We start from the raw sequence: 23,556 nt of genomic DNA, 5'->3' as shown, positions 1-23,556 counted from the left end.
GATTTCCTGTTTAAAATGAAAATGTGGTCAACGCGTCACAGGACAAAACAGTGATATTTGTGGATGTTACTAACAAAACTGTTACTTTCTCTATTCTCTACATATCTACATAATTAAAAACTGAAACAGGTTATTGGCTCATGTCTGCAAGGAAAAGCTGCAGGAATTTACTGATTATGTCTATGTCTGGTGTCTCTTTCATCTTTTATTTGGAAATAATCTATTTGAGCAAAATAGCATCATTCATTATATGCTGTGTCTTTTCAAATAAAAAAAATGGAAAACAATCTAAAGAGGGACAACATTTTAGTTCTTTAGTTACTCCGTTTGATGTCTATTTAAAATATCTCCTTCTGAGAGAACGATGCAGACATAAAATGCTTTTTAAGTCTTAAGTTTATGAAGGTTACTCTAACACAGTTATGACATCTTCTAAGTCCTTTCTCAGTAATTTATCACCCTGAATGAACTCATCTAGGTAACTTATTATTTGGAAGTAAATAAAAACACACATTTTTTAAAGTCTATATTTACTTCTGGCCCACTGTGTGGGACACTGTGACTGATGGACTTCAAACAACTTTAGCACCACTCACCTCTTTGCTAAAGTGATGTTGTAGTAGCTGAAGAGTGATGGCCAGTGTCTAAAGGACAACCTCCTCCATCCCTCCTCATCCTCTGCCCCCCAGGTGATCTGTGGAACAGCAGACGGGGCGTGGAGTAGGGGTCCTGCCCTGGCTGAGCCATGGTGGCCCTGTGACTGGTTCTCGGGTAAGGGAGTTGGATCTGGAGCAGGATGGATGCTCAAGGTGCTAGTTGGATCCCCACCACGGAAAACCGGGGCCACCCCCAGATGAGGAGGCAGACCTCCTCCTCCTGAGTCTCCTAGAGGGCTTTGCTCGGACACCTGTGCAGCCAGATAGGTGCGGATTCCAGCTGGGTCAGTATAGACGAGGATGCCTATCCAGATCACCGTACCAACCTGGAAATGAAAAAAAAAACAAGGATCATTAAATAGTTATGATTAGCTGTCTGTTGGGAAGAACCATCTGGAATTTTTGATTGATTTTAGCTGACATTTAACTTAACATAATTAAGCCACTAGCCTCTTTTATTTTTTTTTCTAATGCAAGCCTATGGCATACATTTTAAAGCAGACACCAAATTTCGGCCACATTGATATGTTACAATATGACGTTTCCTGAATCATGAAAGAAACCTGACAGCAGATGGCACAAATCACAAATTTCCTCTCGGTGTTGAATCTGTCTCCTCACCATAATGATGCGCTGAGCCAGACGTGTTCGGGCCAGGAAGTACACCACACGCAGCCTTTTTGGGAGCCTCAAGTTTCTGAAGGCCGGGGCCTGCAGGGTTATTGTGTGTGGGGAAGGTCGCGGTGGAGGGGGAACCTCGCGAGGACGAAGGGGGCCCGGCTTGGGAGGAGGCATACCCGCTTCAGCCGGCAGGCGACGATTCAGGTCAGCCAGCTGGATGGAATGGATGTGGTTTAGACATTTCTTTACATGGAGAGGTTGTTTATGTCCTCAAAGCCATGTAGATCTCAGGTCAAGCTGTTCATTCACCTTCATATACTTCTGAATATTGAATCTAGCTACTAGATCTTTTGTGTATATAAACAAAGGAGCATATGTGGCTAATGCTTATTTGGTTTATTCACTGAGCTAAACTGTGTTGAAATGCTTTGGTGTGTATGTGACAAAAAAAATGGCCAACAGCAAAACAGTGGAACTATGTGGTAAATGTATGTGGACCAGTGACCTCCACCTCCACCTGCTCATGAGGTACAAACAAGGCAGAAGAATGAACCCAATTCTTGTATTTTTGAATTTTTTTATTTTGAATGGCGTATTGCCGTTACTTACAAAAAGTCATTAGTGAAAAAAAGTTCTTAAATGTGATAGTATTGATTATCACAGTGGGTATATATGGGACAATCTCACCTCCATGCGGCGGATGTCTATAGATAGCACTGTGGTGAAGAAGAACATCTGGAGGAAGAAGTCAGACACCAGCCCCACAACAGCAAAGAGACAGAATTCCTACAACACAGAAAAAACAGTGGGGGTGTACAACAAAATAATAAGTCTGTTTAGTATATGACCTTTTTCTGAGTTTTGCAGTCATCTTGTTAGTGCATGCATAAATTCCATCTCAGCATATAGCATACGTCTAATATATATTTCAAAATAAAGGCACAGGCACACCAAAACAACATCGAAGAAATGCAACTGGTGTCTCCTTTAATCGTTTGTGTTTGGACCAAGAAGTGGCACTTGATCACACTGCGATGAATGCAGACAGTTTATTAAGTGCATAAGTGAATACAAATGCACTAAAATGTAAAAATCCTGCGTTAACTCTTATCCTCATGACTGGTCTAATGCTTCATTTATGCTGAGTCAGAAAGGTGGAAATTCAACTGGAGGCTCATTCTGGAGTATGTAGTTTGTGGAGCTGTTAAACTGGACTGATTAAACACTAAAGTGCTAAAATAAAACATGTGCCGGCACAACACCAAACAATTCAAGAGTACAACAAACCACAGCCTCCACAACCAAAACACAGTTAAGTTATCAGCTCTCTCAGTTATTTTAAATAGATGATAAGTACTATAAGTTTCATCTAGATCCGATTTACTGCAGAAATATCAGAATTATTTGTTTTTCACTAGTGTACCTTAAGTTTTGACATCGGAGAGTACGTCTTCTGCCTGCCCACCCACTTTGTGATGCTATTCTCTTGCTCTTTATTTTTTACGTTCCACTCATAGACGTCCTAATTGTCCCTCGGGGATAAATAAAGTTTTTTCTGATTCTGATTCTCCTTTCAACTTGCTGAAAAGCAGCTGTGGTTTGACTAAGAACAACAGTGCAGGACACAATGCAAATAGACAATCACTGTCTACACCAGCAAACCACTGACAGGTGGTTTGTGTGTGAAAATAATACATGAATATCTGAACCAAACAAGGACAGGTTTGCTGGACTGAAAAAAAGCACATAATAAAACCAACTGGAGAAACAGCAGGGCTCCACTTTTTACTCTTCTGGACAAAAACAATTCTCACTTTTTTTTCATCAAAGTTTTGTTAAACTATAGATTTTTCATATTTATCGTTTGTTGGGTTATTCAAGCATATTTCTGATACCTGGATAGCTGGCACTAGAGTGAAATATCCAATGAGGATGATGCAAAGTTCAGTGGCCATGTTCTTCATGATAGACCAGCTCTCATTACTGAGGCCTGGGAAAAACAAACACAAATTTAGAAAGATATTTTACGAACTCGCAAAATCTAATTTGTTCACTTCACTCTCTACCCCTACCCTGAGCAATACGTAGTTTGACCTCCAGGTCAACAGGTGTGGAAACCACGGACTTGGTGAGGACCAAGACGTTCTCCAGGCCGATCACCACCACCAGGTACGGGAAGATCTCACTGCAGAGAGAGCAACACAACCTCAGGAATAAATTGGAATTGAAAAAAAAAATAATAATAATAAAAAAAAACTTATTAGAAGGAGCAACCTTTGGATATTGTTGTCAACCGATAAACAATTATTTTGCACAATGCTCTGTTTTTTCCCCCCTCATTTTAATTAATTATATAGTATCAAAGACACAACAACAAAATTGTAAATTGTTGAGTGTAAAGTGAACGCGGTGGCTGGATCTCAGTATTAATGGTTCACAAGTCAAAACTACACCAATAACAAAAAGAACAGCTGGAAGAAAAGAGCAATCAATGTTCAAAAGTATCTGTCAATGTTAGGTAGACATCTGCTTGCAATTTCCTCTTCTACTGAAGAGTGGAGGCAGATTAGTGTGAGAGCAGAGATAAGCTCTAGAAGTAACTGTCTAACTGGGTTAACGGCTCTTCCTGTTACATCAGAGCCACTCAGTGAAAGTGTAAGCAATAAACACACTATCACAACAAGATCTCAGAGGGTGAAACCCATTGTGACTAAGCAGAATATGTAGCATGCATTTGTAGTTTGGTTACGCTGACCTTGATGTGTGTTTATGATAAAAAGTAAAAGGACAGCCCATAGCTGACCTGCGTGGATCTTAGTTAGTGGTCAGCCAACGGTGTGCCATTGTCACGCCATGAAGTCTGCTTTTTAATAATCCTCAAATGATTGGACAACTGTTACACGTCCATACAACCATATCTCCGCCCCCTGAGATAGTGCAACCCACTTTCATACTAAGTCCTTTCCTTTTTGTCCCCCGACACAAAAACATTGCCTCTCTGCCCTCCTGATGTAAACATTAACACAAATCTCAGTAAAATCAATATAGAGGAAGTGGGAAGTCAATAATCTCGTATGTGTGCTAGTGAGAGAGTTGGTGGACCTGTCCTTGTGTTTCTGTGACTATGATAAGAGATGATGATGAAAGTGTAACAGTAAATATTACAAGGACAACTTTGAATCTCAAAAAAGAGAACCTAAAGAGGACTACACAGCAGGCTCCTTCCTTTCTTAGAGGTTTAAATGTTAGAAATGAATAATTTTCTGCTGTATTACAAATTCTGACCAAATCTTGTTAGTGATCTTCACAAACTGTAGAAGAGGTGGGCAGTCCTACCCTCCATTGAGTGTGGGTGTCAGTCCAAACAGTGTACACAGTCCCACAGACATGAGCAGAGAGCTGAGGACTGTGACCACAGCAGCCAGAGCCAGGCCCCACTTAGACTTAACCATGTCAATCTTACCTGCAAGAAAGGAAATGGACATGTGTTGAGGACAAGGCACCGTAGACATGACTATTAACTATTTAACCCTTCAGCCATGAAATCACCACCATGAGTGTAATATCTAGTTCAGCACAGAAGGGGGAAATTTACTTGAAAGTATATCTTTTTGGGGGGAATCAAGACGGCCACCCCCACTGTGGGCCACACTACAGGAACTTTAACTTTAAATTTAAAGACAACATCATGAATACAGCAGGTACCAACAATAATTAGGTAATTTTAGCAACATGCATTTGAAAAATGTGTTAAAACAACGTGCCAAACGTGATCCGGACTAATCAGCCAGAGTGTGAATGTTGACCCTGAGGTAATGTTTGTGCTGGCAAGTTGCTGAGGGTTTGCTGGGTGCATTCTTACAGCAGCGTGCAATGTTCCAGTGAGAGGATAATCCCCACACCTGACAGGGACAAACTTGGCACACAAACACATGCATGCGCACAGAGTAGCGCAACAGGCATAAGCCTGAATCTCTGTTATTCTTCAGAAAAAAGAAAGACATCAAGATGGAAAAGGACAGAGCAGACAGAAAGGGAGTTGGACTTACGTGTGGAAAAGTAGATGTAGGCAAAAAGGATGATGTATGTGGTGACAAGGGGGATGAGTTCAGCGATGCCGATTTCCTCTTTAAAGTGGACATGAACCATGTGGTCGTCCCTCAGGCTACAGTTAACTGATGGGTGGAGCTGCTTCAGACGGGCCCGTAGGCTGCCCAGGAACCTGGACAAACACAGACATGAAGACCATCAACTTTTTGAAGACTTGGATGTGATACTAATAATGCAAGGAGAGGAGAGTTCTTATCATTTCCCACTTGCAGGACTGAAACATGAAATACAGTAGTATGTAAACCGTATTAGTGTAGACTGTCAAGACTCACATTCTCTACTGTCAGACCCTAGAAGAACTAATGATGAATTTTCCTGACAGTTTACATTTTTCAGTCTATCCTGTTGAGATTAGAATCTATTTTTCCATTTTTACAATTTCACTTTTTCCCTGTCCGGTAGCAAAACCATCCCGAAATAAATAAAAAAGATAAAAATGATTTCACAGTGACTGGAAACAACTGGATCCCTGTCACACAAACCTTCAGAAAGTCCTGGAGGCTCTGCAGTGGCGACTACATTTGAAAGACACATTGTAAATATACTTGAAACACTGAGTAGCTGGCAAGTCCCAACAAAGTTTCTCGCACAGTTTTCAAATATAACTATCTGACCTGTGGAACATGCAATTCAGACCAAAAAGAGCTACCAGATGTCTCAGTAATGCCTATTATTTCAAAATGACGCAAATTAACCATTGGAATGCAAACAAATGCCATTCAAAACACTAACGTCTGTACTGCAAAATACTGTACAGAGATGGCGCTAATATTGTTTGCTTAAGGCAAGAACATAACCAAACTAAACCTCCACTTTTATCACCTCTTCTATTGTAACTGACCTTGCATCATAGCTGGACAGCACTACAGTGATCGTGTACGTCACCACCCTCTTCCTGTTGTAGTGACTGACTCCTGTGTACTTCCCAGGTACGCCAAACAGCAGGTCTGAAACACAGACACGCATAAAAATGATCAGTATCACCTATTAAACAGCAAATCATATACAACTGTTATTACTGCACCACCAGATCAACACTAGACAGCGGTAACAACAGTTTCTTCATATACAGGTGTATCTTTATTGTTGCTTTAAACTTTTAACCTTGAATGTTACAATCTGATGTGACAAAATGTGTCATGTTTCAGAGCTTAAGCATGTGTAACAACAACGGGAAAACATGTCTCAGTGGAAATGTTAAACCAGGCATTTGATCACACCTAATTTCCTTAAAATACATAATGTGTTCTTTGTGATTTTAATACAATTCAAACTGGGTATCTTGTGAAATTTGAGGGCCACTGGCTGGCAATAGTAGTTGGAATATATTTCACAACTTTCCCAAGGCGGGCCATCTGTCAGCTCAATGTGAAGATCAGTCTGACGTTATCCAGCAGCCAAGCTGCCACTCTATCTGGCTCCAAAATAAGCTTCCCACGTCTACTTGAGTTGGAAGGTGAGGCAAAATGCTGAGTTGGCTGTGAGACAGCCAGGGAGGGTGTGACTTGGTTCACTGTGTCAGTGGGTAAAGTTTTAAGAGAATTCAATAAGTTTCTGAGGAATGAAACAGCTTGTTCTCAGTCAATACAAAAGCCTCTTAGTTTGCTGATACGACTAATCCCACATTCGTTCACTACCTCCCTACAGTAACTCATGCTGAATAATGAGCGACTACTTCAGACAGAATATAACGGACCTTTAGTTTTTGCAGCTCCGTGTGAATTTTAACCGAACAATAACTATAATGCAGACAATTTTAATTACTGAAAACAAATTACACAAGGAAACCAACAATCCAGGCACTCTTTATCAGCCTATAATTCAGGATATGTCTGGTTTGTCCCCTTCATGGCCCAAAAAATGTAGCACACATCTAGACTGGAGCTTTAAGAATGTCAAGAAAAGATGTCGAGTAAGAAAACATCAAAGATCAGGTTTGCTTCACTAATGCTAGTTTGCCCATTTGTAGTGAAGTCTAACAAAAACAAATTTATTATGTGATTTAAAACGATCACTGGATGATTGTCACTATGTCACTATATTCAAAGAGGTTCATTACATTGGTGGACTCTTGAAATATATTTATTTAAACTATGTTCCATCACTCAGTCATGGAAATGGAAAGGGAGCGTTGACATACTTGTGAACTCAGCAACAGGCTTCAGGAAAGTGAAATAAATATACCATAAATATATAACTGGTCTCAAGTTCAACAACCTCAACTTTTATTTTCTCCATTTACCAAAGTTCTACTGATCTGTCTGTATGAGCTTTTCATGCTGTCCTATCATAGAGCTTCCCACACCATCTGAATCCTCCAGATCTTTACCTCGCAGTGTCGCTGAGGTGTGCAGGCCCTTCGGCTCATGTTTCTGGATGGTCTTGAGGAGGTCAGCGTCCGAGTCAAACAACTCCCGTTGGTTCTGCCAGTAGTTACCAGGAGAGACGAGCAGGCAGCCGTGCTCCGGCAGCACCGACTGCATCCGCCGTAACCCTGGAAACAGGTCTGTCACCTGGAGACACAGCGACTCCAGACTGCGAGTGCCAGAGCTGACAAGACAAAAAGAAGATAGAAGTGAAGAAAAGAAGGGAGGGGGTGAGAGAAAAAGGAGTAGACACCAAATGCTTCTGGCATGATTAATTAATGTTGTAAATCATTGATAATAAGACAAGGCAAGTAATCAATTTGCTTTCCTGCAAGCTCCAGTAAACTGTTCTGTGAATCAGTCCTCATGCCAGTGCTCGGTACGCTACAGCTGTCAAACAGAAAACTGTGACACGGCATAACTCAAAGACCCTGTGCTTTGAAAGACATCACTGACTCACTGGAAATCCTGTTTGTCTTGTACACAACTGAAGGTCTAAACTGAAACTGACCTGTTTGTTTTTTTCTTTCCTCCCACCAAAGGCCAAATAGTTTTCAAAGCTTTGCTCTTACCTACTTTACTAGACTAGATGTATGAAAAAAAACAACAAAAAGTTTAAATGTGAGACATGAAATATTTTAATTTGGCATCTCTGTTTGTGGTCTACATTGATGGAAAGGAATTTATTACATTTAACTGAGGGGCAGTTGTCTAGGATAATTTACATAAGTATTTGAAGATATTCTATTATGAGAAAAACATTCCTATGTTTCTGCGAATTAGTAATAAATGTCTGAAAATAAAAACTACACACCGGAGCCATTCTGTATCAGGTGAATTCATTTTCATTGCTTCCATGTATTTTGAATCAGTTATATTCATAATGTTGGATTTTTGGTAAATGGTCTTGCTCTTATGTAGCGCTTTTCTACATACTCAAAAGTACTCAAAGTGCTTTTACAGTCAGAGACACATCCATCCACACATATTCACACACCAGTGCCAGTTGCACTGGGAGCAACTGGGGGTTCAGTGTCTTGCTCAAGGACACTTCGGCATATGGCACAGTCAAGGGATCAAACCGCTAACCCTTCGGTTTGTGGACAACCCGCTCTACTGAGTCACATGTCATATGTGGTGTTTTTCTTAAGATTTAAAGTTTTTTTCCTGACTGGTCATTGACCCATATGTGTGTGTGTACCTGTCAGTGTGGACATGGTTGCGAATCTCGTCCAGCAGGCTAAAGACTCGACCCAGCGGTGACCGGAACACATCCACCGGCACCAGGCTGCTGTCCCATGGAGACACCGCTGCCTTCACCAACACCTGCTGGATGTAGGCAACTGGAGGACCCCGGTACTACAACGCACACACAATACAAACATGTAGGTGACATATTCAAATATTGTTTAAGTCTAATACCAACATGTTTTCTGTTGTTCTGCCTGAAGGGCTTACATTAAATTAAAACTACTGCTGACAGACGGCGTCTTCTTTTGCCTCCATCATGTGTGTCAGAGAACCAGTTTAAATGAGTAGTATTTTTTTTTCCATGGTGCAGATTCAGGCTTAACAGTTAATTATACCGTGGTCTGGATGAATCCTCAATTCTGATTGGCTGCAGGATGTACATTAAAAAGTTATAATAGACACCCATAAAGATTACCTGATGACATTTCTAAATGATTGCACTAGCTCAAACGCTTGGGTAACCGTGGCAACAGAAACACAGATATACGTTATTTCACAGTTTATTTGTCACAATGGCAATACAGTTGACAAAAAAATCAAAGATTTTATAGTTAACTTTAACCTATTTGGTGAATTTGATCATTTTGAAGACTAGGATGCAGCAGAAGAGAAAGACAGACCCAAAGAAGAAGGAGATGCGACACAAGGAGATGACACCGGAGGAAATATTTCTTGCAATAAAAAACGATTTAGTAAACTAGTAAATCTGTGGACTCTGTGGAAATGTCTCATGATCCTTTGGACACATGCGGTAATAAGTGCACTGGATCTCAGAAATGATACTTTGTATCATGTAATGTAACGTTAAGACATCATCTCAATCATCTCTCTTCCCCTCCGCTGATTAATAACTGCTGCTGCAACGCCTGCGGACAGGAGATAGTCTGCTCAGCCGCTTCTTGTGAAATACGTATGATTTAAACAGTAAAAAAAAACATTAACGTATTAATAATTGACCTAATATTTATTTATTTCGTAAGTGACCATGGTATAAGCGGGTTAATGCCCTCCGAGGTGTCCATTTTCAGAAATGAATGGACTTCGCAGAAGTAACCATTACTTTCTGATAATGGACACTTCGTCGGGCATTAACCGTTACTTAATGTGGAGTAAGTTTCAGTGTTATGGAAAGTGTGCAATTGAAGGAACAATGGAAAAAGTATTTATTATGTTTTCTCTTCTCCTACCCAGTCAGGCCGTTCTCCGAGGTCTCCCTGAGGCTCGTGAGAAGGGACGCTGTAGTCTCGCACCCCTGTGGTGAACTCCACAGGACCTGTACCAGGCAGAGGAAGCCTCAATAATGGATAACTGGGAGAGACAGAGAAGGGAGGGGGTCATGAATTTCCCTTAAACTTATGTTCATCAATAACATCTTGTTTGTCCATCTAATTCATCTACCAAGAGATTGCTATTGCCAAATAAACCCACATAAAGTCTGATGATTCTGCAGCCAAGAAACCAGTGCCTCTGGCTTTTCTTAGTATAAGATAAATTGAGTCCAACGTGCTACCTGGAAAGACCTGCCTCCTCTTTCTCCAGGAAATGGGTGGGTCCTCATGAAACAGACTCCCTCTGAGTGTATGTGTAGGGGAAGTAAGTTTGCTTTGAAATGCTAGTGTTGGGCAACCCTGGAAAATATCTCACAGACTGAGCATTCAGTGGTAGAAAGAGGGACCGACAGGATAAAGCTTAGGAAGTTTCACATAGTGTTCATAGGACGGAATGATTCTCTTGATCCATGTATGCGTTACTACTGCTTTCTGATCTGGAATATGAACAGGATTAACACAGCTAATGTTTCTTAAAAACATCCAGTGTATTTGCTGCCTTTCAGCAAATACACTCATCAGCTTGAATAGCTGGAAAAATGCATGTTTTAGCCATAAAACAATGCAAATGTATGTATGTACAACTTAAAGAGATGGCTGATGTTTTATCACAATAGATCACGTATGACCATCTGAGAATCTGGAAAATATTTCTATTTATAGACAGGACATTGGCAATATACAGTACCTTTGCTGTGTTGATCATTTTGTTGGTTGACTGAAAGTTTGGTATGACTTAATTTAAAGAATGATGTAAAGAAAAAAAAATCTTTACATGTTTCATGTAAAGATTAGTGCTTGTGCCGTATGCATCTTTGCGCAAAAGAGTCAGTTTGAGAGAAACCTCGCTTCTCTGTTTTTCTGTCCTTCACTTCCCTCCCTCCATGTTTCCCGCTGCCTCCTCCGCTCTCCTAGGTCACTGTAAGTCCACAAAGGCCTCTTTTGTGTGGAGCCAGCTCCCCCCCTGACAGGCAGATGGAGGGACAGACATCCCATTCTCACAGGGCCACTTTCTCACAGCCCTCTGCTGTAGTCCTGCCTTTAGCATCCCTGTCGTCGGACTGTTTCTTTTACTTCCCCCCAGGTTGCGGTCAGTTGTCTATTTGGTCTGCACCCCTGCTGTAAGGTGCTAATAGGACAGTACGCAGCAGGTTCATGTGTATGGTTCAGATTGTTGAGGTTTCGTCACAATGCCTTAAATCATGAAATTCAGCCACCTCTCTGACCAATGTCCTCTCCTTTGACCAGTGATTTAGACCAGCACACATAGTAAGTGAACGTTTGTGTGGTAGTGTCAGCAAGGGGGTGTTATGTGTGTTCAGATGGCCGGTTAAACTGAGCAGAGCTGGTTACTTATCTCTTGTTTGCATTCTATTTACTCCATAATCCACCAGACGACTGTTTCCTCAAGTTTTATATTAGGCTGTACAAAAAACGCTGCTTTTATCAGGTGCTGCGCACCAAGCAAAGTCATAGCTGTTGCAGAAGATTTTAAGGATCCACTTATAATCAGAACTAGTTTGATCAGCCTTGTGTCCAACTACAAGACTGAAGGCAAAGTATTTACAGCTGTTGCTGCCTGAAGACAGGGTAAAAAAATGGAGCATTAAGAGGAGGAAGAAGGGGCAACAGCTCACATGTTCATAATTTTTCCTGTGTTGCATTCATCTGTAGACAGGAAAGGTCACATACTATTGATTAAAAGGTACAAAAGGTCTGAGCCTTGCCAGTCACTGTGTCAAGTGGCTGTCAATGAATATATTTACATGGACACCAATATTCCTCTAATCAGTATATGACTCTCATGTAACCACCTCAACCACAACAGACCAACCAGATCAGATGAAAATTTCAATCAGATTGTAAAGGGAGGTGTACACTTTTGATAATGGTTCAAGAGGAAAACATCCATCTATGAAATGATGAACAAAATATATCTTCTGTCTGTCTTTTGTTTCCGGCACATGTGACATTACACTGGGCAGAACTACTTGGTCAAAACAGTACTGTTACTGCAACCACTGTGACAGATAATCTGGGGCATGTAAAACATATACCTCATCAGATCATTTTATTTAGCATCTATGTTAACAGTTCAGTCATAATCTAATTTTAACAGAAAAACTTCACAGGATACCAACCAGCAGGTGAGGATGCTAGCGGAGGTGAAGAGGATGATGGGAACTGGGTAGGAGGCACACAGCAGCCCATGGCGGTAAAAGGCCGCCGAGATCTTCTCTCTGAGCTGCTCGCGCAGCGTCATCTTGGTGGGCGTGGTCAACTCCCGGCCATTGGGAAGCACTGGACGTCCAAGGACAGTGCGCCGTGGTGCATCCAGGGACCTGGGTGTGCAAGACAGATTGACCTTACAGTTTCATTACAAACACACTAACAGGTTATAAAACTATCGAACACTTGTTGCATCACATACATTCAGGCTTTCTTTCTGAATCTTTAATTTGTCATGGGAATATTTACACAGTAACTTATTACTCTTAACTATAATTTGATAGCAACTGTCAGTTTTTTGACTGCTGATCAAGCAAAACTAATAACTGGTAGTCCTTACATGAGGCTTATCTGACATGAATTATCCCTGAGAGCTTAACGTGACATGTTCAAATTGCTATTTTCTTCTATAATGAAAACCATAATCTACTTTTGGAAACATTTGGGTTTTTGTTTGGCAAAATAAGACTAGAATAGGATAGACTGACTTATTGTTTTAACTAAAATCAGTATCATTACATTTTGTCATAACATTTTAGTTCAGAATTACGGTATGTACACAAAATACAAGAAAAAAAATAGTTATGAAATACAGTGATGGTTATTTAAGTGTGGATAAATGAATTAAATGATTCTTAATTGAAAGTCTGAAAGCAAAATTAATCTGATTACCCAGCATATTTAGTTGAGAGGTAACAGGTTTTATGATATTTTTTCCCAGCTAGGTTGCCAAGTTTGAACAAATAATCAATTGTAAAAAGATTGCTTGAACTGATTTTTAGACACTGATTAGTCATTAAGAATATAAAATATCAGAAAATAGGAAAAATTGTTGTCTTATCCAGGATTTCAGAAACCTTATAACATTTTATAAGGGGAACATTTTACTATACATCTCTTACAGAATAACAACACACCCACAGAAGTCACCTCTTTACCGGGAAGCTCTGTCCTCAACACCTAATAAGTCACATACTCCTTATGCTGACATGCCTGCCTCTAACTAAAAGCACAGTGTGTTTTTCCTTCAGACCAGCTCGTACTGCGGTCACATGCTAGAAGGCACTACAACACACAGCTCATTCAGCAGCCAAAAAAGTATGTACACATTCCACGCCGTTGAAAACATCCAACTCTGGCAGAGGAGCCAGACTGAAACAAACACATGAACATCTCATCAATCACACCTGGAAAATGTCAACTTTCAGTTTCGCAGAGGCCGAACAAGGCATGAAGATGGCAGCATTTAGCAACAAAAACACATACAAAGGATCTGCTGGTTTCAATACGTCAAAGAAAATTCATTGACTACATAATTATTACCATAATCAGTATCATAATATGTTGTCAGAAGTATTAGGTTCAGTATTATGGTATGTACAGAAAATCTCACATGCAAAACAGTAACAAAATACAGCGATTGTTATTTTAGCTTGGGTAAACAATGAAATCATTCTCTTAGGGGTGGGCAGTACACTGGTTCATACAGACTACCGGTATTTTTTTTTTGTCATGATATGAATTTTTAATATACCGGCATACTGGTGTATTTGATTACACAGCGTTTGGAACGCTGCGCCGCAAAACACCGTTTCCAACCGCACTATTTTCAGTGTAGTGCAGAAGAACTGGTTCCATGTCAGTTGTGTGAGTTTTTTAGGGTGACTAGAAGTTCCCATTTTCTGTAGACAGTCCCCATTTTGGCCTATTTGTCGTTGTCAGGTGAAATAGAAGCGCCCTAACCACGCCTTCCACAAATCACGTCATCACTTAACTTATTATTATTATTATTATTATGGATGGTTATCTTTAAACAGCCGCTCCCACCTCCAGTAAAAAATCTCACTCCAAACTAAATTCAACACTTGAGAGCCCTGTTTTAAATATGAATAAATATGTCAAAATAAATTAAAACGCAATTGTCTCCGTTTCTTCAGTTAATCTTGATAACATTTAATTCTTTTTTTTTTTTTTTTTATCTCTGAGCTGTAAATGTCCCCAGATTTCATCTTATAACACGTTGTGAACTTGTAATTATTCATGAAAAAAAAAAAAATACCGTGATACCGTCAGAATTTTGAAAAATACCGCGATATCGATTTTTGGTCATGCCGGCTAGCCCTACATTCTCTTAGACTACGGGATCACCTTAATTTAAGTCCATAATTAATACAATGATATATTTTGGTTTCTTAAAACTTCTTGACAAGAGACTCAAAAAACATTTAAGTCAACTCCAGCTGAAGAAATGTGTGAAATCTTCAAGCTTATTGACTTCACTGCGAACGTAATCTGATTCATCAGTTTTTCTTATCGACTCAATCTCGGTTGACTTCTCTGGCTAATCTCAGCCCTGCCTGTCTGTTGACTCAGCTGACAGGTTCAGCGCTGCCTGCCTACCAGTGTTTGTAGTTACACATTGCTATATTACAATGTTTAACTGGCTTACTTGGCACACATGCGACTGATAAATTTGTACAGTATCACATTATTGATTGTTATCAAACAATGGTCAAATCTCTAAGCTACACTGTATACAGAAAACACAGCATCACACGCTAATAAACTGTACACATCATTCAAGCTTTGCTCTGTTCTGAGACCATACCTGCTAATAGGAGACCAGTTTATTTCTCTGGCTCGTAGCCGTTTACTTCCCCTGAAAGCAGCAGCGCTGGGTTTTTTTAGCTTGATCTGTGCCTTGTGGTTAACATAGTGCTCCCTCCTTGGCTCAGGCGGAGTGTGCAACCGCTTGGCTTGTCCCCCTGGGAGCAATGGAAACATTCCCTGGGAGGAGCTCGCCTCAGGAGTCCCTTGATCTGCCGTTATAAATACTACACAGTAAACACCACAACACCCCAGTGAGCTAGCACAATGGGTTCTGCAGAGGTGAAAAGAGGGGTGTGAAGTAAAGCCTTTCCACTCTGTTTTTGAAGCAGTGTCGATTCTCAGCCAGGTTCCCGTTCTATTTGCCATCTTGCCAGGAAAAATCTTCAATGAACACCTCCATCTTTCAGCTGTTGGTCCAGTTCACTGCATGCTGCACAGTTACATGGGTGTAGCTGCAAGGTCTGATTTGGCAAAGACTCAACAGCATCTCCGTCAGTAAACTAATCCGGGATTGAGCTGATCGGAAATTCAATGAGCAGGGCTCAGGCCCTGTGGCCACCTCCCACTGCTTCCCTCCTCCTTAGGTCAAATTGCCAGTGGTCTATCATGCAGGACCTAAGAATCCAAAACATCCCCCTCTCCAGAACACAAGTTGAACAACGACTCTACAAGAAAAAATTCTCTACTAGAAAGGAAAATTAACACCAGTCTCAGGTCAAACGCCGGTAAGCAGTAGTGTCAGGTTTTGTGTTCTGTCTTCAGACATTTTGGAAGGTGACCAGCAATTTTTTGTAAATCCTATTCTGTGCGGTCAGATGGTGTTTGTTAAAACCCAGCAAGACATGAACAAAAGTCTTTGGCAATGTTTCGAGAAAAATTAAATAAAAAATTTAAAAAAAATTAAAATAAAATAAATAAGTCTGTGCTTTTGCATCTGTGTGCTAGACAAACAATAATTTAACAGTGAACAGTCCACATTCTTCCCACACGAGAAGTCAGGACACTTACTTGGAAACAAAAACACAGCTACAGTGTTTCACACTGCAAGCACAATTTCAGTCTGCTGCTCTGAACCTTAATTAGATGCCTCGCAGATTCAGTTAGATTTATAAAGCCATGTGCCTACAGCAATGCTGAAAAATAATGTATAATTAGTTTTTAGCTGAACCTCAGCCAAACCTTTTCCCACTCTATTTTAAAACTAAGACAGTGCACTTGCAATGGAATGCAAGGTTTTGCAAAACAGCAAACAGCAGCAGCAACTTACCTCTTTTCAACACTTCCTAAAATGCCCAACTTGAAGGCATCTCCAGGGTTTATAGTAGTATAGTTCAGTGGCATAATCAGCAGCTTTGTGGCACACGCAATCCATTTACACAACTTAATAAATATCTTCACGTGAATTACAGCAAACGAATGTCCACAGACCCTACAGAGAGCTTTAGGCAATGTCCATTCTCCGAAGCATAATTGCATCCAAATTCAGTGGCACTGTTTCATAATCCTGAAGTGCACGCCTCTGATCACCGAAGACCATTAGTGTTGCTGTAAATGAGAATACGAACAAAGTGACTGCAGCACAGCCTTTTACAACCAAAGCTGCTGACAAAAGAGGGAAATATCTGGTTAATCAGTAACCATGCCTTTACATGTTAATAATAAATGGTACGTCACAGGCAGTCCGTTTCTGCGCAAGGAATTTTGTATTTTTGACCAAAAAAAAAAAAAAACACAAGTAGAAAAAGCAACTTTTGGTCAATTGAACTCTGAATTAGAAAAAAGCTTTAAAAAAAAAAAAAGCTAAACAAGATCATATTACACTAACCAAAGTGTTGAAATATCTAAGATGTGACACAAGTGAACACTGGCAGGGATAGTGAAGCTGATGCAACACTGTGGCAACATCACCTGCAAAGACAGAATAACTAACGTGACTCCTACAGCCAACACCAGAGATGCCCAAGGGTTCTTTACAATGTTCTGAATTTATATCCTGAACAAATATGCTTCTGTTTTGAATATGTACACTCGCAATGTATTTGCAAAATGACCAGGCACTGCAAAACTGGTTACATAAGACTGAGTAACCCACCTCAGTGTCATCAGCAGGCCTCTTAAAACACCACCATCAAAGCAATTCAACAATTATAGTTTGAAACCAGGAGAAGACACTGAACCCTAAGCCATTATATAAAATAAATAGCCCAATTTGGACTACCATTGAAGTATGTCAAGAGAACGAGAAACCCTCACCTGTTCACCTTTGTGTTTTTCCTGACATGTGGGAACAGATATGTGTAACTGAATACATTTTCAGATACCTGCAGGCAAGTGTGTCAACAAGCTAACACTATTTAAAACAGCTAGCTGCCGTTAGCCACCCCAACCTAACCAACTCTTATCACACTTATCACACTATAAATAACGGAATAGCACTTGGATTAAATTTACACCTAGACTCAGATTTTAGACTAAAACTGACAAAACTCATTAAGTGTTTACCTGTGATGAGACTATTTGTTAGCTTGCCAACATGCGTCAGTGTGACAGATCTCACACGAGAAACGGAAAATTAAAGAAAACAACAAGAGACCAAACGTGGACAATAAATGTGTTTCTTAATCTAGCTACTACTACGAAAAATGCAAGTGAAACGTTACTTTAACATATTGTACTTTTTCGGTGACAATTTGTGAAAGCGTCAAGAACAAGACTAACGCTGCTAGGAAACCATTAGCCCTGTTAGCTCCCCCCAACGAACCTGGTGAACTGGGCTCCCAGTCAATATAGATCAGACCAAAAAAGCTTATCTTAAGCAAAACAGGGACCTACGTGATGCGAGGAGCTAACGGAACCAACTCCCGAATTAACACTGCCGGGATAGATCAACTACTGGAAAGGTGCTACCTACAATGTTCCAAAGTGTCCAAAGTAGTGCTAACTTAGCCTGCTTTGTATTAGCATGGTGTTGTGGTTTGGGGAAATGTCATGTGAATTGTTGTCAAATCAAGGGTGCGAGCTAAGCAAAGTCAAACTCGCTTCTCTGACAATAACAGAGATAAACAGCTAGCTTTATACGCCGATTAAACAACTCAGAAGATGCCATGCTTTCCACGAAGTCGTCCCTCGCAACGCAGCTAATGCTAGCGGCTTACATACTTGCCTGGACAACCTTCACAGATGAGATTGTGGTCTTTCTGGGTGCACTGGCGGCCAGTCTAGGTGTGTTTTGTTCCGTTGTTTTATTTTAAGAAAGCTGAAGGTGGACGCTTTACATCTGAGCGATGATGCTGAGATGCAGAGGAGCACCGTTTGAGTGCTGCTAGTTGTCAGATCCCAGTGAAACCTCTCCACTTCGACCTCTCACCGTAAAGAGGAGCGAGAAGGGACAGAGAGACCCCTAGTGGACACAAACAGTGACAACTTTTTTTTTTTTTTTTATAACTCAACTTTATTTATAGCATTGTAGCTCAATAAGGCAGTTTAGGACTATTCTTCTCAGCCAAACACAGAACTATAATTACCAGCCAGGTAACTGTCCATTTGGAGTTCTATAACCAGGTAATATACATGTCTGCAGAACGCTATCCAGAGAACTTAAATCAGCTGACAGGATCAAGGTGCCCTTCATCCAGACGCTCTGCATTCAACACATTTTATTTCCGTCCCAGCTTCTGTGATGTCTTATAATATTTAAATAAAACAATTAAAGTGGACTAGAGAACAGCACTGGATGTTCCACGAGCAAAGAAAGAGGTTCCTTTATCGTGGACCTTGTACTGAAAGAGCTTCTTCTGTGTGTGCTGCCCATCACTGTGTCTCCTCCTCCAACACACCTCCACCTGAAAAACAGAGCTGGTTAACTGTTTGTCTCAATATTCTGTACACCATGTACAACATGTACTGTATAACTTCAAAGTCAATGCCACATCGCAATTAAAGGTGTGGTGTTCAATTATGGTGGTGTAAAAGACCAAATATTTTCAATTCTGAAAAAAACCCAGACATACAGTATTTCTACAATTGACTGAAATGAATGATCGTCTGTAGTTAACCTGCAATTTACAATAAAAAATCACACACTTTTCTCTGTTCTAAATTTACTTTAAAGAGATATTTTTCAGTTTTTTATGACTCTTAATATGGGAGATGACAATTGAAACAATCCAAAAAACAAAACAATGACATTTACTATTCAAAATATTCTCCACAAAAACCTTAAAGTTACCACATTTTCCAAAAATGAACTCATAAGGGGCAGGAAGGTTCTTCATATCAACTGTGTGCTTGGCCACTACTTGGGTGGTAACTCAGCTCATTTTGACTGTATAATGTATGTATATGTAAAGTGTGTTTGTTGTTGTTCAGACAATCATCATCCTGCTGCATCACTTCCTGACTACAAAACTACTGTTATGGTCAGGTTTCAAACCACACATCATGCTTGTGTTGATCATGTGTCTCAAAAATGAGTGGCATTAAAAGGAAAGCATGTTAACTGTCTATTATTGTTTTAACCTTGACAGCCATTTTTCAGCAACACTGCCAAAAATCATTGGTCACATTAGATTATTGTGCCATTCTATTAATCTGAAATTTAACAGAATTAATTTGTGTTAATTCAGTTCCGTTTTGATCCGTTAACAGAATTCAGCTTTTGGGACATTGCGGACATGAAAATACTGTGAAAATAATAAGCAGGTGAATTTGTGATTAAAATAACCATTACAGACTATTTTTTTTTGTTTACAGGATACACACACCAGATTGGGTCTTTACAATATTTGAATTACAGTATATGTATATACATATCTCCTGTTGTACTGGACTGTACTGCATTTGTAAAAAGAATTCTTTCTGCATACACACACCTGCCCGTGTATGTCCTTGCAGTAGCCGGTTGGAAGACCCTCAACATGAAGAGTGAGGCTACACTGGTGGGTCAGGCCCTTCAAGAGATGCTCTGAGCCCTCATCATCTCCGTCATCCTCCTCTTCTTCCCCATCACAACGTGCCAGCATCACCATATTACCCTGCAGTCAAAGTCGTGTTAACAAGAGCTCTTATATGATACATTTGCAGTTGAATCGCAGCGAGCCAACTGAGCATTGAGGCAAAACTGTGTTCATTATTCTTTACAATTGTACGACCTGTAGCTGAGAGCACACTGTGGTTCTGCAGTAGTGGCTGAAGTCCAACACGGCTCCAGCACTGACTCCCAGACTCAACAACACGCTGACGTCATCCACCAACAACACAGGGGGTCCCCACTCTTCTGTCCCTTCCTCTCCTCCACCAGAGCTGCTCACAGTGGACCGGACAAACTCAAACAGACTCCGCAGGCCAACAGCAGGATCCCTGAGTCAACAGAGAAAGTGGAATATCTGTCAGACTGGTCAAAAACTGTTATGTAGCATAATCCGCTGTCATTTTTCCTAAACATATTATGCATTAATATAAATATATATAAATATATTATCTGAGAATGTGTAATATTGATAGATATTAAAGTGAAATGACGACAAAGTGACAGTATGTCAATAAAATTCTCCAAAGTTGTGCAGAGGATGATGTTGATTATGTGAGAAAAGCTGGGAAAGAACAATATTTATTTGATTCTACCTGAGGAATTCCATGTCTTTACTTCCGATGCCAGCTTCTTGAGTTATTAAAATAGACAATGACTCTTTCAGTCCCTCAAGGAATATCAGCTGACCGTTCTCCTTTGCTTGTGTTAAATTGACACCCTGAGGAAACACATTTCACACACATATATCCGCTGATGATGAAAGGAGAACATCTACTTTCCACAATAATTTAGAATAACAGCTCTGTAGACCCATCAGTACTTGACCAACCATCATGTAAATCAATACAGAGATGTTAATTACTTCCCACCTATTGTCATGTAGCATAATGCACACTTTTGTGATCATGTATTTAACATACTTTATTTTCAGGCTTTTATGCAGTGTTCAGTCAAAATAATAAACCTAATAGATATGAATACACTACCAGTCAAAAGCTTGGACACACCTTCTCATTTTCATTAAGAAAGTGTATCCAAACTTTTGACTGGTAGTGCGTATATATAGATTTGAGACTTACATCAATCAGGCATGAAAATACGACCACCTACTTAATAAAAAAAAGCAGTTCTCCCTATGCCCTGACCTGAGGCATGAAATTCACTACACCGTGAAGATGTGCTGTGGTATCTGGCACCAAGACTTTAGCAGTCGATCGTGTAAGTCACGCAAGATGTGAGGTCAGGCCTCCATGGATCAGTTCAACTGGATTGAGATTTGGGGAATTTGAAGGGCAACTCAACACCTTGAGCTCACTGTGTTCCTCAGACCATTCGTTTTTTGCTTTTTGGCAAGGCACAATATTATTATTATTAATGGGAGGGTGTATATGGTCTGCAACAATGCAACAGCAGGTGGCTGTGGCTCAGTAGGTAGTGATGGTTGGATACTGAACCCTCACTCAGCCATGCACTTATCCACCTTCTTCCATGGCTCTGCAGTCCAGTACTGATGTGCATGTGCATTGTGGGCAAGTGTCACACGCATTTCAGAACAAACTGTGAATCACTGCGTGTTCTGGCTGGTATCAGAACCAGCATCAACATTTTCAGAATTTTGAGCTACAGTAGCTAATCTGTTGGATTTTTGTTCCCCACGTGCATTAGTCAGCCTTGGCCATCCATTATCCTCTGGTTTACCTCCTTTTCTTCCCTTCCACCACTTTCTTTGACACATACTGACTACTATCAGACATAACTAACTATCCCAATATGGTTCCTATCACAGTAGTACAAATTCTTTCTTTTGTCCATTTTTCATTTGTCTAACGTCATCTTTGAGAACATGTTCGCTAGCTGTGTGGTACTTCCCACCCACGGACAGGTGTCATAATAACCAGTGTAATGCCCTTAAAATGTCAGTGGTCATAACGTTAGTACTGATCGATGTGGTAATGTCAAATGAAAACTAAGAATTGCAGACACTGACCAGTCTTTGGCTGATGTGACTGTAGTGATTGAAGGACTGCACCAGACCAAGAAAACACACTTTGCATCGAGCTACAAACAGAAAACAGAAACATCAGCCGTTAAAATGACCAATTATCAAATTATCGGTGCAAAAGAATTCATTTAATTCTGACAACATACTAACAGGGGTTACATCTCACCTCGAAGGTAGAAAGACAGGAAATGGTTAATGAGGAAAGAGGCATCACTTTGCCTGTCTGACACCAAAATACATTCACCCTGTGGGTTAAAACGATATTACAAATATGTCATCAGTAAAGTAAGAATGCAGCACAATTCCACCGTGTACTGTCACGTTGGCACGAAGGACATCTGGATAACTAAATGAGTACTATTCACCATTCTCGATTATTGAAAAATGTTTAATCGTCACCTTTGTGAAGTTATCTGGAGTGGTGTTCAGGATACTGTTGAGCTCAGTAAACATGGCCAACCTTAGCCAGGCTAACTATAAAAAAAAAAACAAAAGAACAAGGCAAAAGAACTGGTATTATATATGAGTCGCAAGCAGGGTCGAGTCTAAATATGTCTCTTAAATTCACGGGTTAAAATAAATCAAAGGTTTAAAGGCTTTTCTCTCTGCTAGCCGATGAGCTAATGTCAAGCATGTTCCTAAAGATGCAATTAACAAAACAGCAGGTCTCACTCTGCACTATTTTTCCGCAGCGCTTGACCACGGAAACGCAAAATGATCATTGTTCCACAGAATTTTGGACACAGAATTATTCTGATCATCTGTACTTTGATCTTATGTTTAATTATATATATACTGCATATTCTCTGGAAACTACACCACAACCCTACCTTTTTATATGAATTTAGTTTTGAAAAACCCACCGCCTTCTTAATAGACGATCTTTGCTTGCACATGGCAACGTCTCTATCTTCCTTTGGTTTGCAGGCAGAGCCATCTGCTGGTCATGCTATGCTAATGAGTGAAAGCAAAGGAGTAGAGCGCTGACGTCGGGGGAACACAAGTGGAAGCTGGGATGACAAGAGCAGCAGGCGTATTATTAACAAAGGATTTATTTCAGTTAAATGTCAGGAAATAATAAATTGACTTCATGATCGAGAGGAATTCCAATTAAGAGATACTAAATCAGCACTCAGTTCTGTGTATTCACATCAATACACTATAAGCACAATAATTTCAGTTAGACCAATTTACTTACATGTAATATAATATTCATTCAATATCTGAAACTGCTTATTCTCTAAATCATTGATTCTCAACTGGTGGGTCGCGACCCAAATGTGAGTTGCAGGCATGTTTTCAATGTTTCAATTTTTCAAAAAAGAAATGTAAAGAAGGTGCTGGCTCTTCAAAG

General features: G+C 40.2%; 2 protein-coding genes across 6 annotated transcripts in view; both read right to left on the bottom strand.

Annotated features, from left to right (window-relative positions):
- The window catches only part of LOC125016292 (SREBF chaperone), a 30,353-nt gene extending 11,844 nt beyond the window's left edge, over nucleotides 1-18,509 (bottom strand). Inside the window, exons 1-13 of one of the 5 annotated variants that reach the window (XM_047598714.1) lie at nucleotides 18,331-18,509; nucleotides 12,474-12,674; nucleotides 10,192-10,312; nucleotides 8,955-9,112; nucleotides 7,717-7,937; nucleotides 6,229-6,334; nucleotides 5,327-5,499; nucleotides 4,614-4,740; nucleotides 3,350-3,462; nucleotides 3,173-3,267; nucleotides 1,965-2,063; nucleotides 1,278-1,490; nucleotides 597-982 (exon numbers count right to left, since the gene is read on the bottom strand). In XM_047598714.1, coding sequence (XP_047454670.1) covers nucleotides 597-982; nucleotides 1,278-1,490; nucleotides 1,965-2,063; nucleotides 3,173-3,267; nucleotides 3,350-3,462; nucleotides 4,614-4,740; nucleotides 5,327-5,499; nucleotides 6,229-6,334; nucleotides 7,717-7,937; nucleotides 8,955-9,112; nucleotides 10,192-10,312; nucleotides 12,474-12,595 — 1,934 coding nt within the window. In that variant the 5' untranslated portion in view covers nucleotides 12,596-12,674; nucleotides 18,331-18,509. Of the gene's footprint in view, nucleotides 1-596; nucleotides 983-1,277; nucleotides 1,491-1,964; nucleotides 2,064-3,172; nucleotides 3,268-3,349; nucleotides 3,463-4,613; nucleotides 4,741-5,326; nucleotides 5,500-6,228; nucleotides 6,335-7,716; nucleotides 7,938-8,954; nucleotides 9,113-10,191; nucleotides 10,313-12,473; nucleotides 12,675-15,169; nucleotides 15,928-16,438; nucleotides 17,121-18,330 lie in introns of those variants that run through there. The other 4 variants (XM_047598713.1, XM_047598712.1, XM_047598711.1 and 1 more) reach the window with 4 other exon arrangements.
- Nucleotides 18,510-18,612: 103 nt separating this feature from the next.
- elp6 (elongator acetyltransferase complex subunit 6) lies at nucleotides 18,613-22,862 on the bottom strand. The gene is made up of 7 exons (XM_047598717.1): nucleotides 22,602-22,862; nucleotides 22,369-22,447; nucleotides 22,188-22,258; nucleotides 20,794-20,918; nucleotides 20,322-20,529; nucleotides 20,043-20,204; nucleotides 18,613-19,013 (listed from the first exon to the last, which is right to left on the bottom strand). The coding sequence occupies exons 1-7, from the start codon at nucleotides 22,653-22,655 to the stop codon at nucleotides 18,888-18,890; spliced, it is 825 nt and encodes a 274-aa protein (XP_047454673.1). The 5' UTR covers nucleotides 22,656-22,862; the 3' UTR covers nucleotides 18,613-18,887.
- Between the last annotated feature and the right edge of the window lie 694 nt (nucleotides 22,863-23,556).

Source organism: Mugil cephalus, chromosome 11 (genome assembly GCF_022458985.1).
Source record: "Mugil cephalus isolate CIBA_MC_2020 chromosome 11, CIBA_Mcephalus_1.1, whole genome shotgun sequence".
In the NCBI taxonomy this organism is placed as follows: domain Eukaryota; kingdom Metazoa; phylum Chordata; class Actinopteri; order Mugiliformes; family Mugilidae; genus Mugil; species Mugil cephalus.
The sequence above is the reverse complement of the archived record's forward strand: the minus strand, read 5'-3'. Positions and strand labels throughout refer to the sequence as shown.

What these genes read in the sequence shown, in the direction of transcription:
- elp6 (XM_047598717.1), bottom strand. Translation starts at nt 22,655, where the DNA reads ATGTTTACTGAGCTCAACAGTATCCTGAACACCACTCCAGATAACTTC. An exon ending in CCTGTCTTTCTACCTTCGAG is followed by an intron (nt 22,259 to 22,368) that starts GTGAGATGTAAC and finishes TTCTGTTTGTAG; the next exon opens with CTCGATGCAAAGTGTGTTTT. An exon ending in GTCACATCAGCCAAAGACTG is followed by an intron (nt 20,919 to 22,187) that starts GTCAGTGTCTGC and finishes GTGTTTCCTCAG; the next exon opens with GGTGTCAATTTAACACAAGC.